General features: G+C 35.4%; 2 protein-coding genes across 6 annotated transcripts in view; both read left to right on the top strand.

Moving 5' to 3' along the window:
* LOC111413443 (CCR4-NOT transcription complex subunit 6-like twin) overlaps window positions 1-16,741 on the top strand; it is a 115,509-nt gene that overhangs the window by 32,919 nt on the left and 65,849 nt on the right. The gene's annotated exons all lie outside the window — the stretch shown is intronic.
* On the top strand, window positions 7,996-10,360 carry LOC139429317 (uncharacterized). Its single transcript, XM_071194988.1, has one exon. It carries the CDS (start codon window positions 8,572-8,574, stop codon window positions 9,694-9,696), a length of 1,125 nt encoding a protein of 374 aa, XP_071051089.1. The 5' UTR covers window positions 7,996-8,571; the 3' UTR covers window positions 9,697-10,360.

Raw genomic sequence — 16,741 nt, 5'->3', positions numbered from 1 at the left:
AACTTAGAAGCTTCAGTTATGCTCTATTTGTAAATATTGTCCAGCAAAGCTGTAAATAAAGTTGTTCTAAAGCCTATAAGCGGGTCGTAACTTGTTCACAAAATTTTTAAAATGTTATGACTCAACAATACTAATTGAAAGATTGCAACCAAAAATAAACTTTGCCAAACAATTATTTAATTCTATTTCTTCATGAGTATCCAGAGTATCAACAAAATTCCTAATAGCTGCATTACCTTTAGTTTTTCTTGTATGTAAAGTATTCTTGAAATGTTTTGGTGTCATTGCAGTCGTGGTAGCTAAGGAAGTTTGATTTTTATGTAAAGAAATAGCAGCTTCTTCACTGGATGAGGTAATACTCGGCAATAAAATACTGCTGTACACGCTTTCGTTAGAATTAGGAACTTTACTAACTAAGTTTAGTTATCCATCATCCGCAACTAAGAATTCTAAAATCTGACACTCACTACTTTCTGCATTATTATAATGACTTCATAATTATATGTTAGTTAAGTACGAAGGCTTTCAAGGCCGGTGTTAATTAAACTAAAACTAGAAATAATAGTAGCACTATCACTAGAAGTAACACTAGACTTAGAACTAGAAACTTTCGGGTTAAGCCGTGCGTCTTTTGAAAAAGTGTTTGACGTTTCGGATGCCATGTTGCAATCTTCATCAGAAACAAATTCAAAGTTGTTTCTAGATAGAGTTTTCTATGTGGAGGAGTCTCCAGGTGAACATAATCATGTTGGCAACCCTAGATGATTTTTATGAAAAATAAATTATACTTATTATCTTTATTAAAATAACATACAATTTCGCTTGAAACTTTAAGATCAATTTCGTGCAAGTTTCGTTTAGATAATATTCATTATATTGTTCTCGTGAAAGACGAGAGACCGCGTCCAGTTTTCAATAGGGAGTTTACGAATAGGTTAAGAAGGATTTTCTTGCACGATTAGAGATCTACGGTTGGAGCCCGTTTCGGAGCAGACGTTAATTTTGCGTCGTGCCGCGTCTTGAAAATTGAAAGAAATAGATACCGCTGTTCAAAATTACATACAGCGCGAGGTGTAACGGACTCTCCTTTAGGCCCCGGAGTGAAAGGCCCCCGCGCGGAATGGTTGAGTGAGTTCCTCCTCGTAAATCCTTCCCCGATCAGCCTCTGTAATTTACCATGTCGCAACTCCTAAGTATCTAATGTCACAGAAAGACATTATGCGCTGTTGAGGAAATTTGCATCTCTTCATTTTTTGTTGATTATGTTATTTCTTAACTGTAAATCTTAAGTGTCATGTTTCGTAATTTTAATTATTTTTTTCTTTTTGTTTTAGGTAAGCTGGTTAAGAATTCTCGATTAACTTATTGACGGTATGTGTAGAGGTTTATAATTAGAAAAGAAGTCTTGAAAGAGATATAGGTCAATGTCAAACTTGGGGGTCATAGGAGGTTCTTTCTTTCTTATTTAGTAGAACCTGTTCCAAGACTTATTCTCTGATAGCGACTTTCCAATTTAGAAAGCCGTATTAAAAAAAAAGATAGTGACCCAAGTTCAAGTTCATAAAAGCGATCTTTTTCTTTGTCTATCTACGACAAAGCCGTGTTACGTTGATAGTGAAATAGAAACGACGCCGAAAATTTCTCCCGTAACCAATTGAAAACCCCATCGGTCACGCTTTTGCCTGCCCGTTACAGATTGAAAAGTAAAAACTGGGTCCGCGTTTTTGTACGATCCACAAAAGCGGTTTCCCGCGAAACTCCTCCGAGTGAAATTTCATTTATTGCCGCCGCGTCGTGCATAATAAAGTAGAAAGCGACTACGCTCAGACGACGAAAAAGTCGTTGTCTCCGGACATTTCTACGAAAAACAAATCGACAGGATTCGATTAATACAAGACTCCTAACCTACATTTGTACACGCACGCGAACCGTCTCGAACCACAACCTATACACTGTAAATCGTTCCGTCTTTGTTTCTTTCTTTCTTTCCTCGTTTTCAAACGCGCCGTTAAAGTGGATCGAGAATCATGTATACCGTCTCCTTTAGATCCTGTTTACATAGAAAACATCTCGTCGCATAATACATTTTCGAACACCAATATTGAATTTAACTCTGTATGGTTTAGCGAAAAAATTAACCAAGACCAAGGTGTTATATTATTTAAACACCTGTTTAAAAAAGAGTACAATGCGTTGGATGCGAAGGTTGCACGAATAAAATTATTAGTGGATGTTAAATAGTATTCTACCCACTCAGCTAAAAAGAGGAAATTGTGCAATAAGATTTGTGTGAGTAAAAAGTGACATACTTTTTTTAAGAATAAATAACTACTATATTATATGTATTTTTGTAGTTTAGTTATTATACATAAGGGATTTATTTAATCTACATATTCTTTATAATCATCTTCTATACATGTCTTGATCGACTTTAAAGCTTCCCTAATACGGATATTGAACATTTTATGATGTCGATTCTGGGTCGATCTCCGTTTTCGCGTAGAGTAGTAGAGGTCATAGCCGGCAGGCTTAAGACCTTAAACACTGTTTTAAGAGTTAACTCCAAACCGGGCTCGAGAAATCTGACCCCGAAGCTTAATTTCCGCCTCCATTAGACCCCAATCGTCACCTCCGTCCCGACTCGGAGAGTTGAGAAAGAAGCGCTGTTCGCACACGCTTCTTCAACAACCGAACACGTTTCTTCTTCGTTGTTCTATGGCTAGCAGCGTCGAGACGGATGCTGCTGCTGACTACGATGACGATGTTGTTCCTTACCGGAGGTGATGGCGTGACCCCGATAGCGACCCAGTAACCATTAGGGCCAAGCAACCGGGTCATCGAGGCGAGAGAACGCCTCCAGTGCCTTCTTCCTCTTGTCCCATTCGTACAAGAGTTGAGATAACGTCCGATTTGGTGCTTATTTGTAATCGGACGATTGAAATGGTCTCGTTGCAACGGGTTTCTTATCGGAATGGATGTTATAAGAGAAAGTCTTATAGCGTCAATTTATTGGTGGTTTGTCTGGTGTTTATTGATTGCAATCGTCGGCTAAAATACTTTCGTTTATATTCAGCGGTTTCATGTATGTTTTTCATCGATGTTATCAAGGAGTAAATCCTTTCTCCAATCTGGTAAAGTGCAAAATATATAAATGTAATGTTTTTTAAACTTTTTTTTTTACATTGAAAGGTATCCAAGTATTACGTAGAAATGTTTAGAGATCATTTACAAACATTATTTCATTTTTTTCATCGAACTGGTTCTTAAAACGATCCTCATAGAACCTCGCAGCACTCAGATTGGCCAGATGTTTTAACACGTTCGGCATGGTGTGGTATAGCCTCAGTTCAAAAAGACGGCTTGACTTTTCTATTTGCCTCACTACAATGTTGAATAAATAGACATTCAAAATCCACCGCTATACAAACAATTTATATTACCTGTTCTCGAATATTTATACATGTTTCATAATTATAGTGTATTTTATGAGGATTTATGCCAAAACTGCAAAATAATAAATATTAGAAAATAATTATTTATTTTTGAGAGAAAAAGTAAATATAATTTGTAAATAAAACTAGAACAATACCCGAGCGATGTTATTTTTAAATTTTCTTTGCATTATGAATAGAAAAAAACATGGAACACAGTCATTCTTATTACAAGTTGGACAGTACTTGTTTCTGGTTGCTTTATTTTGAGCTACATTTCTACCGAACTGTTCTCTATTGTTAGAATAGCAAACCACACATCGATTTCTCTTGTGTTCTTCCGATTTATGTAAGTTGTTTGTTTCGTCAGGCTCCGCAGGCAGGTTACTTGTAGATCAGTAGATAAGTCAATATAAGAAAATATGATGTAGGTAAAAGTAAAAACTTTTTGAGAAATACTAAAATGTTTAATTCAATTCAAGCAGACATGTTTCGAAACTAATGTTTCATCTTCAGTACTTAGAATATTATACAATATAATGGAAAAATATTATGTTAGTAGGTGGGGTTTAGGAATGGATCTAAATTTCTTTCAACTTAATTTACAAACAAAAAATTAAATTTAACAATATCAAAAAATTAAAAAACTTCAATAATATAGTTAAAATCTTGGAAGGTAACATATCTTGGAAGGTAACAATACCACAAGTGCTTTCTTGGGCTATCATTTCATGTTTTTTTAGTTTTTTTATTCAAAACTTCTTTTGAATTTAATTTTCTGTTTGCTCTTACGGTTCCTACAAGATGTGTATGCATTTCAAGCAGTCTTCTGGGTAAATAAACGCTGGTGTAATAGTTATCGGTATAGACTGTTCTTCCGGAATCTAGAAGGTTCTGTAGTAATGATAAAACAACATTTGAAGAAGCATTGCCATCTCCTTGGTCATCTTTTCCACAGTACACCTGGAAATCATATGTATATCCACGTGTGATGCATAACTTGTATACCTTTATGCCAAATTTAAGTCTCTTGTTTTTAATGTACTGTTTGAACCTTAGACGCCCAAGGAGTCGGGAGTAAGAACTTCTTGAAATCTCTCTGCTATTTTTTCATCAAAGGTGTCAACTTTCTTAGTCTATCATTAGAAAAACTTGCATCTTCATTATTGTTGAAATGCCACATCTGCAATAGCTGTTTCAAATCGATTTCTTGGCATCACATTTTTCACATTATTGGAATATGGTATATTGATACTCCATAAGCCTTTAGACGTAGCAACTGCATTAGGCTCATCCACACGATAATACCTAAAAAATTTCCATTTCTTTATTATTAGTAGGCACCCAATCTTTCACATGGCCTATGGTTTACTTTTATTACACAAAGTGTGCTCAGCATACAGATTCGTCTGCTCCGCTATATAATGAATTATTTTATCGGTAATAAATATTTTGAAACAGTCATTCGGCTCCTTGTTGATATAATGTTCGTAAAGTTCTGGTTTGATACCAGTTTGATCTACTACAAAATCAAACTGTTTCAATGAAGTACCATCAACAGGTCCCAATTTATGGTATTTTCAGAAGCCGTTACTACCACTTCTTCGTTCACGGCTTCACTTGAACGATATCTACCTTGCGACGTTTTGTTGATACACTTATTTCATTGGCACTAGTGGTGTCACTAGAACTGGGTTCATACTCGTTCGATAAATACGTATCGCCGAATTCGCTGTGACTATCGTCATTATCAGACATTAAATCGTCCCATAATTTTTGTAACCGAAGTTGTTCGCGTTCGAAGTTACTCATTTTGATTAGGGTTGAAATAATATATGTGTATTCCGTAACCGGCACTACTTCTATAACACAACGCTCGATAAATAGCTTACAAAGTAATATGTATAAAAACTTGAAAAACGTGACATCACGACGTATCACGCGTCTTATTGAAAAAAATTTAGTTTATAAACGGTGAGGTATACACGTGATGCCTCATAATTTAAGTAACTAAAACTGCATTTAAATGTTTGAAAGTATGTAAAACATTTATTATAAACTTTTTTCAAATGAAATACTATCAAAATAGTTTGCCGTCCTTAGTGAATGAAAAATTTACTCTACACCCATGCTTAACGTGTTAAGTCCAAGGTGGCTTGGCAATACTATAAGGATATGAGGAACATTACCAATTCAGCAATAGATGGGAGAAAAGGCCTTTCTGGAGCATCGGATGCAAGAGGTAAACAAAAACACTTGGCGAACCTTAAGGTCATTAGGTGTACATAATTCAAAATCCACCGTGATACCTCCTTTACCTAAATAATATACTTCAGCCAACATTTAGTTCGGTTACGGAGTGTGATGTTATTACTACAATTTCTTCAATTAAAAGTAATGCTGCAGATATTGATAATCTGCATTACAGTACATAGACTACATATCGGATAGGAGGACAAACCAACCATGCACCGCGACCCTAAGGATCTGTTGTACCCCGATAGATATCGTTATCAAATTTCACCTTGCAATCCAATGCTCTTAACGAACATTAATACATAATAGGTAACTCGGTGAAAGGTCATTCAGATCCTTTGAGGAGATAAACTGCGACCCAAAAATCGAGAATCTGATACGGTTAACGGCGGAGCAGTGGCATAAAACATGCTCAACCGTCTCTGTTTCCTCCGCACATAGTCGGCATTCAACATCGTCGACTAAACCCAACAAGTTAAGGTGTGCTTTTAATCCGCAGTGCCCAGTAAAGGCACCCATTAGAACTTTTATGTTGCTACGGGCAAGTCCTAAAATATTCCCAGGTCTGACAGTGGCGATGTTAATAAACACCTTAGCATGTCCCATTCCAGGAGAACTGGTCCACAGTAGGAGAAGTCTCTCTTCAGCCCACAGTCTAATCCTATATTTGGCCATCGCAAATGATACACCAACTGCTGGTTCCGGCGCCACAAACGCTTAGCGCTACCCTCTCTTGCTAGCTTATCTGCCGCTTCATTGCCAGCAACCCCGGAGTGACCCAGATCAGAGAAACTCTGTTATGACAACTCAGTGTGCTTAATGTTTTCTTACAATCATTAACCAGAGCCGACACCGTTTTCACGGCCTGCAACGTATAAAAATAATCTAAATATTGCATTACACACTATAGATTATTTGATACATATACTTAATACTTGTATAAACCATGACGTATTCTCAGACGTATGGAAGTGTGCTTGGTTAAACCACTGGTGAAAACTAGCAATCCTACTGAGTTTGCTCATTTAAGGCCTGTAAGTATTCTTCCAGTTTTGTCTAAGGTGAAAAAATTCCAGAAAAATTGCTAGAGACACAATCAGGCTTTCGGCCTGGATATAGCTGTACCAGTGCGCTACTTCATATTGTTGATGATATTGTTGTTGGCCTAAACCGGGAAAATGCGACGTTATTATGCCTTTTGGGCTTTTCAAAAGCCTTTGATACCTTTAACCACGATTTGTTGTTTTCTATTTTGAAGTTTGTTGGTAATTGTTGAAGATAAATCCTCAGATGCTCTCTATTTGTCATCAGGACTTCCGCAAGGTTCGGTACTTGGACCTCTTTTATACTATATATACGAGTCAGTTTATTACATACATAAAATATTGTAAATCTCACTTGTATACTGATGATACCCAGTTGTATTATTCATTTCGGCGGAACGATATGCGAATTGCTTGTGAATGTGTTTATGAATATCTGCAATGTGTGGCCGATTGCTCTAGACGTCTTAGTCTTTGGATGAATCCTGCGAAATCTGAAATGATTCTCTATGCACCTCACTGGCAAAAACAAAATATACTTGCTCAACTTAAAATTTGTGTAGATAATACACATGTCCCTCTTAAGAAAGTAGTAAAAAGCTTTGGGTTAATTATTGACAGCGGCGATACATAGTCTTCAGCTCATTAAGAAATCGTTTTCATATCAAATTCCTAAAATAAACAATAATATGCCGTTAGATGTGAGATCGTCTGCACACATTTAAACGGAAATACTTTAGGCATTTGTCTTGCTTAGGTTGAGATGTAGTGGTTTATCGCATTCACATTTTCATCTTATCGAAGACAAGGACGACAACCTTTCTTTTTCTCTTCATTTGTTTATTATTTGGTTAGTGTTGAAGTATGTGCAGGTTTCTGGTGTTAAGTTTTTGAGTGCTGTTGTTTTCTTTTTGTTGCTATTGTTTTTTATTTTCTTTTTTGGTGTAGTTGAAAAGCGGTGATCGACCGAACTGCGCCGCTTTCCAGAAAGAATATGTTTTGTGATGAAAATTAATGTATTGATTTAATTTTTTTGTAGAATTTCTTTTTCTCTTTGCAAAATAAATGCATTATTACAAGAATTTGCCGAAGGCTACAACGCAACTCAAAAGTATGTCTGTAATTCCAACCGAGTTTTGCCACTCTTGTAAGATATCTCTGAGTTTAAGATTCTTGCGAATAGGATTGTCTAAAAGTCACAATTAAATAAAGTCTTTATGAAAGAAAAGCAATCACACCACTACATGAGCAAATGTAGTATTCTGTTGACTCCTAAGAATTGATTTAAAAATGGCAAATTTATATAAGGATTAGACATTACTCCGAATAATTCAATAAAAAATGAGTACATGTTCAATATACCATACTTATTCTAATTAGATTAGAAGAAAAAAAAATCTCCATGGATTTCTAAATAATCATATTCCATTCTTGAATCCTCGTCTTCTACAAAAACAATCGAACCGCGGCATATTGACCCACATCTTAGCGTAGGCGAGCGTCTACCAGTCTCTTTCGATCGCCCGCCACCAGCAGGAGCAGAAAGCAGCCAAGAGAAACGTAAAGAGCCGTCCGGCACGGAACTGGGTTACTATTATACTGTACTAGTGGTACCTAACCAGCCGTGGAGCCAGACATCGTCGTCGTATACAGTGGGGCAATAGACCTCTCTCCACCATAGCTCTCACTCTCTCTTCCTCTTCTCTATCTTTTGATACCTTGGTGGTGGACGACCAGACGATCCTCGCAGACTTTCTGTTTAGTTTTCCTTCGTCAGCCCGTCGACGAAGTCTTCCCTGCAGTTTCGAAATCTTGTTTCGCGCACCACGTGCTGTTTCGAAATGAGTCCGGCTTCTTCAGGAGTGTTAGAAGTGGAGAAATATATAGGCGCGTGTTTGATTTCTTCGAATAATAACCATCATGGATCGGGAAGAAAAAAGTATTCAACGGGAGGTGAAAAAAAGAATTTTGAGAGGTACCAAAGGTGTCCGGATGTTTTCGGAGGGATTCCTTTGGTGTATCCGACGTCTTCGGCGGGTAGAAACACCAACACCAGGAGTAAAAGCAGTGTTTTAGCTGTTCACGGTGTACCACTTATTTTGAATACGAACCCGACTTCGAACGTCCCCCAACAAAGTTACCGCAAGAATAGAAAGGAAAATTACTGTAATAGTCTTAAGCAGGATAGTAATAATAATAATAATAGTGGAGGAATGGATTCTTTGAGTGTAACGAGTGATTCCTCTTCCACATCAAGCTCATCAGTTAACGCAAGTTCGGATAATACTTGTCTTCCGAGGATCATCAAACCGAGGAAACGACGTAAAAAAGATAGGAAGCCTCATGTTTTTAATGGTCCTTTTATTCAATCTACACCGGTTTCAACGCAAACGAGGATAATGCCATATTTTCTTCAAGCACCTATTTATTCTATTTATCATCATCATCATCAGAATTCCACTTCCATGGGTGGTCCTCCCTTCGTTTTTGAAGAACGCGAAGAAGTGCCGAATCTTCAACATTCTTTTGACGACTTGGACGATTTCGATTTGAATGGAAATCAATCGGAACCGACTTCAAGCACATGTTGTCAATGTAAATATTGTGAACCCGTTGGGATTTGGGATTTTTTCGGAAGTGAAATAAAAAATGATGATTTTAATAAAATTGATGATTTTAATAAAAGTGATTATTTATTAAAAGACAACAAAGAAGTTTGGGAAAAACAATATGATAAATACTGTTCTTATCGACGATTAGAATCAAGTGTAAGTGTTGATTCGCAATCATCTTTAGTTGATAGTTTATCGTCGCTTTCGTTGGATGATGGGGTTACGTCGCCATCGTCAAGTCCAAGAGTTTCCAGAGATTTAGAAGTGTCAACGGAAATTGTGACGTCAATGAATGGGCAACACAGAGACTTGGAGATTAAGTTTTTTTCGACTGTCGTTCAAGAAATTAAATAATATTGTTTTATTTTATTAAAAAAATGTCTGTTATTTTGTTCTTAATTTTTTTTTTTACTTTTTGATCGTTTGAGGTAATAACGTAGACCAGAAACTGAATATTAAATGAGTTAGCTTATAGGCTGCGGTTTCATGGCAAACGGTAAAATTGCTCATCATAGTCGGTTGATGGCAGGTGATATGTTCTCTGCGCGTCCGAGATTCGTATCACATGTGGTCATTAATAATCTGGGTCAGTATTTAACGATGTCAGCCGGTTATTATGGTCTCCGGCGGTTCCGATTATTTAATCAAATCATCATTAACTGCACGACAATTGAGTCAAGCGGTAGTTTGCTCTTAATTTAAAACCATCTTTTCATATCACTATTCGTTTTTCTACTTTATTTTTGCTATCTTAGTAATTTAAAAACAGATACGATCATGTTTATTCTACGATTGATCTCAAACTTTATATTTTAAACGTTTTAAAACCATTTTGTGTCTTTAATCTTCTAGAACATCGTTTTAGATGTTTTAATCGCTATTATATTTAGTTTTTGATTATGTATTTTCATTTTCTTCATTGTATATAGATCAATAAGTTTATATTGTTGTAAATTACAACGATAAATCAAATATTTGTGTATATTAAACGACAAATATATGAACAAGTGTCCTTCAATGATTGTTTTATTGCTACTGTACGCGTAAGGAATGTCCTCTTTTCGGTAAAAATGACCAGTACATAGACTCAATACGCTTTGAGGGAGCGGTAATTTATGGCAGGACAATGGCCATATACGGGTGTTTCCAATTAAGGTAATCGCATTATTGAATCGTCCGCTTTACAAGGTGAGACGGCTGTCCAACCGTGTTGGCACCCGCTTTGATGCTCCTTAACAAATAATGAAATCTATAACTCTTCACTTACCAACATCATCTCGTATGTGCAGTTCAAGTTTTAGTAGACTAACTTGGAGAAATCTAAAAATTAAATGAGATAATTTCTTGTGTGCTATGAAAGTGGTTTTCTTGAGAAGTAGGACGGTAAAGCTAAAATAGTTATGCGAAAACGTATAACGACATAAAATTGACCACGCCTACAAAATCGCCACCAGACCAGAACAAAGTGTTAATTGCATCCTGCGACGACGTCGTTGACGGCATATTTTCAACGACCGTTTAATTACTGGAGAGAACAATCGACCGCTTTTCGGAAGCCGTCCGAGAAAAGAAGCGAGGCAAAAGACAATGGGCCGGTTCGTTTGTCGCTTTCTAATTTCGGTCTTCACGTCCCGATAATCAAGAGCCGCGTCGGCGGCGCCCTCTTCCGCTCTTACTGACTTTGCGACCGGCAATTTTGGCGTTGCCGGCTTTCTCCAATTACTTGGTCAGCAAGGAAATGATACGATACGGTCTGTGGAGTGCTTACTTACCTATCTTAAGAGTTTCTGAAATTGACGCCCTATCATCAACAAAAATTAGGTTGAAAGAAACTTTTTTGCTCAAATTTTTATTGTATATAATTAAGGTTGTTAAAATCTTTTAATGTTGTCGTACGCGGATGAATGCTGGTTTACTTTTTATGGAAGCTTACAATGAAGAAAATGTCTTTTAAAAGGGAACAATGTGAATTATGTCTTTACATGGAAAGATATTTGAAAGTGAAAAGTTAATCTCCTACAACTTCTAAATAATATTGAATATATGAAATTTTACAACAAGATTCGATGTTATTTATATCATTACTGATTAATAAGAAAAAAAGGGACACAAATACAAATGATCTCTTTAAAGAGTAGATTATAATCTGAGTTTTTATAAAATACCGTTTTTTCCTACCATTTCTCAATATCGAAATTTTAGATAATTTCGTGCAAAATTAGAAAAGGATAATTACACTTAATTTAAACTAATTATTTCTGTTTTTGAGCCGCACCAGATTACAACTCAAGTAACAACACAACCTTGTATTTCCTTAACAATCGACAACATTACTTCAACATTTTAATTGTTATCGTGTACCTCAAAATGCTGAGTTTACATTTGCGTACTTCTCAACATACTTCGTAAAATTTAATGGTAAAACCGTTATTGTTATAAATTCTAAATATATATGTTGTAAAACAACAGACACAAACAGAATGATCTTTAAGAGTTTAGTAGACAGAACGTTTTACGAGCGACTGGAATTTGAAAACCATAAAAATAGAAAGAGATAGTAGGTACAAATCGTGTCGGTTTCTTTGATGTGTGTACTGCGTGTTTCGCAGTATGTGTGGTTTACACAAAAATCAACAAACATCAAAATATTATTATAGTACAAAAATTTTGTTGATTAGGTATATATTTCGATTTATTATAATTAAAGTCAAAATTATCATACATTTTGAAAAACATATTAAGAATAGAATACATAAACAGAATTATTTCGATAATAACAATAAGTTTGACTTAAATGAATTGTATTAAATAAACTTGAAAAAAATTACGAACACAAAGAACTTCTTTTGAACCGTATTTAGGTTATCAGTAACTATACCTTTTACAGTATGATTTCACACTTATGAAATATGATTTCGCACTAGCGAAAACAGATTACATGCAAATGAAATTTGATTTCGCACTAGCGAAAACAGATTACATGCAAATGAAATTTGATTTCACACTAACGAAAACAGATTTCATACAAATGAAATTTGATTTCTCACTAACGAAAACAGATTTCATACAAATGAAATATGATTTCACACTAACGAAAACAGAATTCATACAAATGAAATTTTATTTCAAACCAATGAAAACAGATTTCACAGTATTTAAATATTTAATTAGAACATTATTTATAACAAAAAATTATTAAATTAAATTTAACAACCAATCTAGCAACCAATAAATTATTAATTATATTTCTTGAATGTTTTCTTGTTGTAGTGCTGCTGCATAATAACGTTCTACATGATTCGAATATCTTAGTAAGTGTTGTTGTTGAACTTCTTGAATTGCTCTATCTGAAATTTCTTCTAAGATGCGCATTCTATATTCATGAAGTGTTAACCCTTGATTATTAACGCGTCTGTAATTCAATATTTCTTGCATTCTTTCTTGCATTTGCACTTTTACGGAAGATTTGAAACTACTCCATAACAACTCAATCGGATTTAGTAAATAAGAATATGGAGCAAGGCGTACTATTTCTATATCTTCTTCGGGTTCAAGTTCAGATTCAAGATTTGAATGTACAGGAGCATTATCAATAATAAATGTTGGCTTCTCGATGCCATCCGCAGTGCAAGTTGCTATTAAGCGACGCAGCCATTGTTTACAGTCGTGAGCTTTGTAGGATCCTCTTCTATGTTCAAATGAGATAATTCGCATCGCACTCATTGCCCCAATGCAATGTAAATTGCTTCCTTTACAAGCCGGAAGAATTACGTGTGCTTTATGACCTATTTTGGATCTACCTTCTTTTCGCCGACAATATAAATTAAAATTTGTTTCATCGATCCAAATAAGAGTTCTACCATTTGCTCGACTTTGTAATATTTGGTTTACATACTCTTTACGCTTGACTTTGTTTTCCTCATTATTCATATTTACTATTTGTGGTCTTAGTGCCTTAAGTGAAAATAATTGCCCGTCCAACCAGTTTTTCATTGTGTTTTGGCAAACGTTAACTTGAAATTCATTGCTAACATGATCACATAAGCCTTTCAATGTTATTGTAGAATCTTCCTCAATCCATCTAACCAATGCATCGGAAATTGCGGCGGTCTTTTTGGAAGAAGCATTACCACCTTTCTTTTTTGGAAGTGATTGATCTTTTTTCAACCATTCATAAGCAGTACGAACGTTCACTCCTAAAGCTGTAGCTGTAGCTCGCCAATCTTTGCCTTCTTCGTGTGCTTTTATAATTCTTTCTCTATCACTAATTGATATTTTATTATATTTAACACGAGACATTGCAAATGTAAAATCAAAACTTATGATATATTTTTATGATTGTCACAAAATGTCAAATAATTTTCATTCAAAATTAAAAATGATATTTGCCAAATATTTATTTAAATATTAATGAAACCAATATCTAATTATTAATTATTAATTGTGAAATCTGTTTTCATTGGTTTGAAATCAAATTTCATTTGTATGAAATCTGTTTTCGCTAGTGTGAAATCAAATTTTATTTGTGTGAATTCTGTTTTCGTTAGTGTGAAATCAAATTTCATTTGTATGAAATCTGTTTTCGCTAGTGTGAAATCAAATTTCATTTGTGTGAATTCTGTTTTCGTTAGTGTGAAATCAAATTTCATTTGTATGAAATCTGTTTTCGCTAGTGTGAAATCATATTTCATAAGTGTGAAATCATACTGTAAAAGGTATAGTGTTACCTCCTCTGACTGTTATTGTAGCCTGACATCGTCGTGACATACTTTGAATTAGAGATTTGATAGTTTCTTGAGGGATATCTTCCCATATGCGAATAAGACTTTGTCGCAGCTCGTCTAAGCTGTTAGGTGGTGGATGCTAACTTCTAATCCTCCGTTCCATTATATCCCAAAGATGCTCGATTGGGTTTAGGTTTGGACTACAGGCTGGCCATTGCATATTAATATAATTTAAATATTCAGTAACAATATGTGCCGCATGTGGCCTCGTATTAACCCGCATAAGAATCGTATTATCGCCAATGTAAGGTGCAAAAGGTTCTAAAATGTCTGTTATGTATCGTTTAGAATTCAGACGTCCACCATCAACGATAAAAAGTTCCGTGCGAGCTCTTAAAGATATTCCATCCCATACCATCACTGAACCGCCTCCGTATAATGTGGTTTCTTGAATGTTACATGTGGAATATCTTGCATTTGGTTTTTTGTACACTCTTGGATGACGATCAGAACTTACAAGGCAAAACCGTGACTCATCCATAAATAACACCTGCTCCTAATGATGGGTTTCCCAAACATAATTTAAATATTCAGTAACAACATGTGCCGCATGTGGCCTCGCATTATCCTGCATAAGAATGAAACCATCGCCAATGTAAGGTGCAAAAGGTATCACAAAAGGTTCTAAAATGTCTATTATGTATCGTTCAGAATTCAGACGTCCACCATCAACGATAATAAGTTCCGTGCGAATTCTTAAAGATATTCCATCCCATACCATCACTGAACCGCCTCCGTATAATGTGGTTTCTTGAATGTTACATGTGGAATATCTTTCATTTGGTTTATTGTACACTCTTGGACGACGATCAGAACTTACAAGGCAAAACCGTGACTCATCCATAAATAACATTTGCTCCTAATGATGGATTTCCCAATCCACGTGCCTTCTTGCAAAACCCAATCTGTTTCTTCGGTGGTTTGCAGATAATCTAGGACCAGTAGCTGCTGCCCGAGGTCGTAAATTTTGAGTACGAAGTCTTCTTCTTATGGTATCTTGACTAACATTTACTTTATTTGCAGGGCATCTCAGTTATTATGAAAGATAGAAAGTTGCGGCTTTCGCGAACCTGAGCTACTTTTTTGTGAAACTTACAATGGCGCAAACCAAATTTTCATAGCCCTCTTCGTTTTTGATATACAGGGAGTGTTTGCAATTTGCGATTTTCAGACACCTCCTGTATCTCGACTATCCGGAAACTTAGTAAAAAAGTAAAAACGGGTTCTAATAGATTATTTCATGTGGAATCCAATGGTGCACGTAGAATTTTTCTAGTCATCACGGTGTTTGAGTTATAAACACAACTCAAATACTGAATACTCAACTTCTAAAATACTTAACTCTTTATAACTCAAAAACCGTGATGACTAGAAAAATTCTACGTGCACCATTGGATTCTACGTGAAAAAATCTATTAGAACCTGTTTTTACATTTCCGGGTAGCCGAGATACAGGGATTTCTGAAAATCGTAAATTTTGAAACACTCCTTGTATATCAAAAACGAAAAGGGCTATGAAAATTTGGTTTGCGTCATTGTAAGTTTCACAAAAAAGTAGCTCAGGTTCGCGTAAGCCGCAACTTTCTATCCTTCATTATAACTGAGATACCCTGCAAACCCATCGAAATTTGGACACCCTGTACATGAGTAGTATTATTGATGTAACTTATATTCACGTGTATTTCCATGCCTGACTACAGGCTGTTTTTCGGAAATAAAGATATTATTATAACAGCAGTGCCATGAACCTCGCTTAGTTGTATTTGGAGGCTTCGTGCAGTAGCGAACCGTTCCCTAAGTGCTCTAAGCATCCAAAATCTATCCTCCACCGCATTTGTAACTCGTGGCTTAACTTGGCCACGTCGTCTAGCATAATCGTTGGTCTCTATAATTCTTTGCAGAACCCTACCGACCGTTGTATGGGCCATACTAAACTTTCTACCAAGTTAGCGATTTGTTAGTCCTTCATTAGACAAACTTACAATTTGAACACATTCATCACGATTTAAATTTCGTCTAGCATGCTCCATTATGTATTGCACGAATGACATTTATCTTATCAATTGGTAAAACAATTAAAAAGCAATGCCTACTTTTATTTTAGACTTATTTACTTAAAAAACAAGCCCCCCCTGAAAAGCTGCTATGATTTCAAAATTAAATAAAGAAGACCGACAAATCCTATACAAAAAATGCGTAATAATGAACAAATTATTATAACTAATATTAATAAATCGGAAATATATATTTCTCGAAATAAAGCCAAAAGTCAGAGTGGTGCATTAATTTTGCGGTTAAGTGTAATTTAGATTTCTATATTTCATATATTTTTAGCTGACAGTTTTATTTACCATCTTTACATTGTTTAGTATAAAAATGACAATTCTATCCATAAGTATCATTTTCCTGCATAGTAAGGGTGCCCGGTATATTCAAATTTACGTTAGGTTGAGTTGGCTATCAAGATACAAATTGTTGTTAAATTAGACTGTTTAAAAATAAATCCAAACAAAAACAACGAGTCGATGTCGTAACTTAACTTATCCATAACTTGTCCATCTGGATGTTTGCACTTTGAAATGAATCTGTATCTGAATCACTTTCAGAAATCGAAC

The sequence above is a fragment of the Onthophagus taurus genome, chromosome 3 (genome assembly GCF_036711975.1).
Source record: "Onthophagus taurus isolate NC chromosome 3, IU_Otau_3.0, whole genome shotgun sequence".
NCBI lineage: Eukaryota > Metazoa > Arthropoda > Insecta > Coleoptera > Scarabaeidae > Onthophagus > Onthophagus taurus.
Note: the sequence above shows the minus strand (reverse complement) of the source record. Positions and strands in the feature narration are given on the sequence as shown.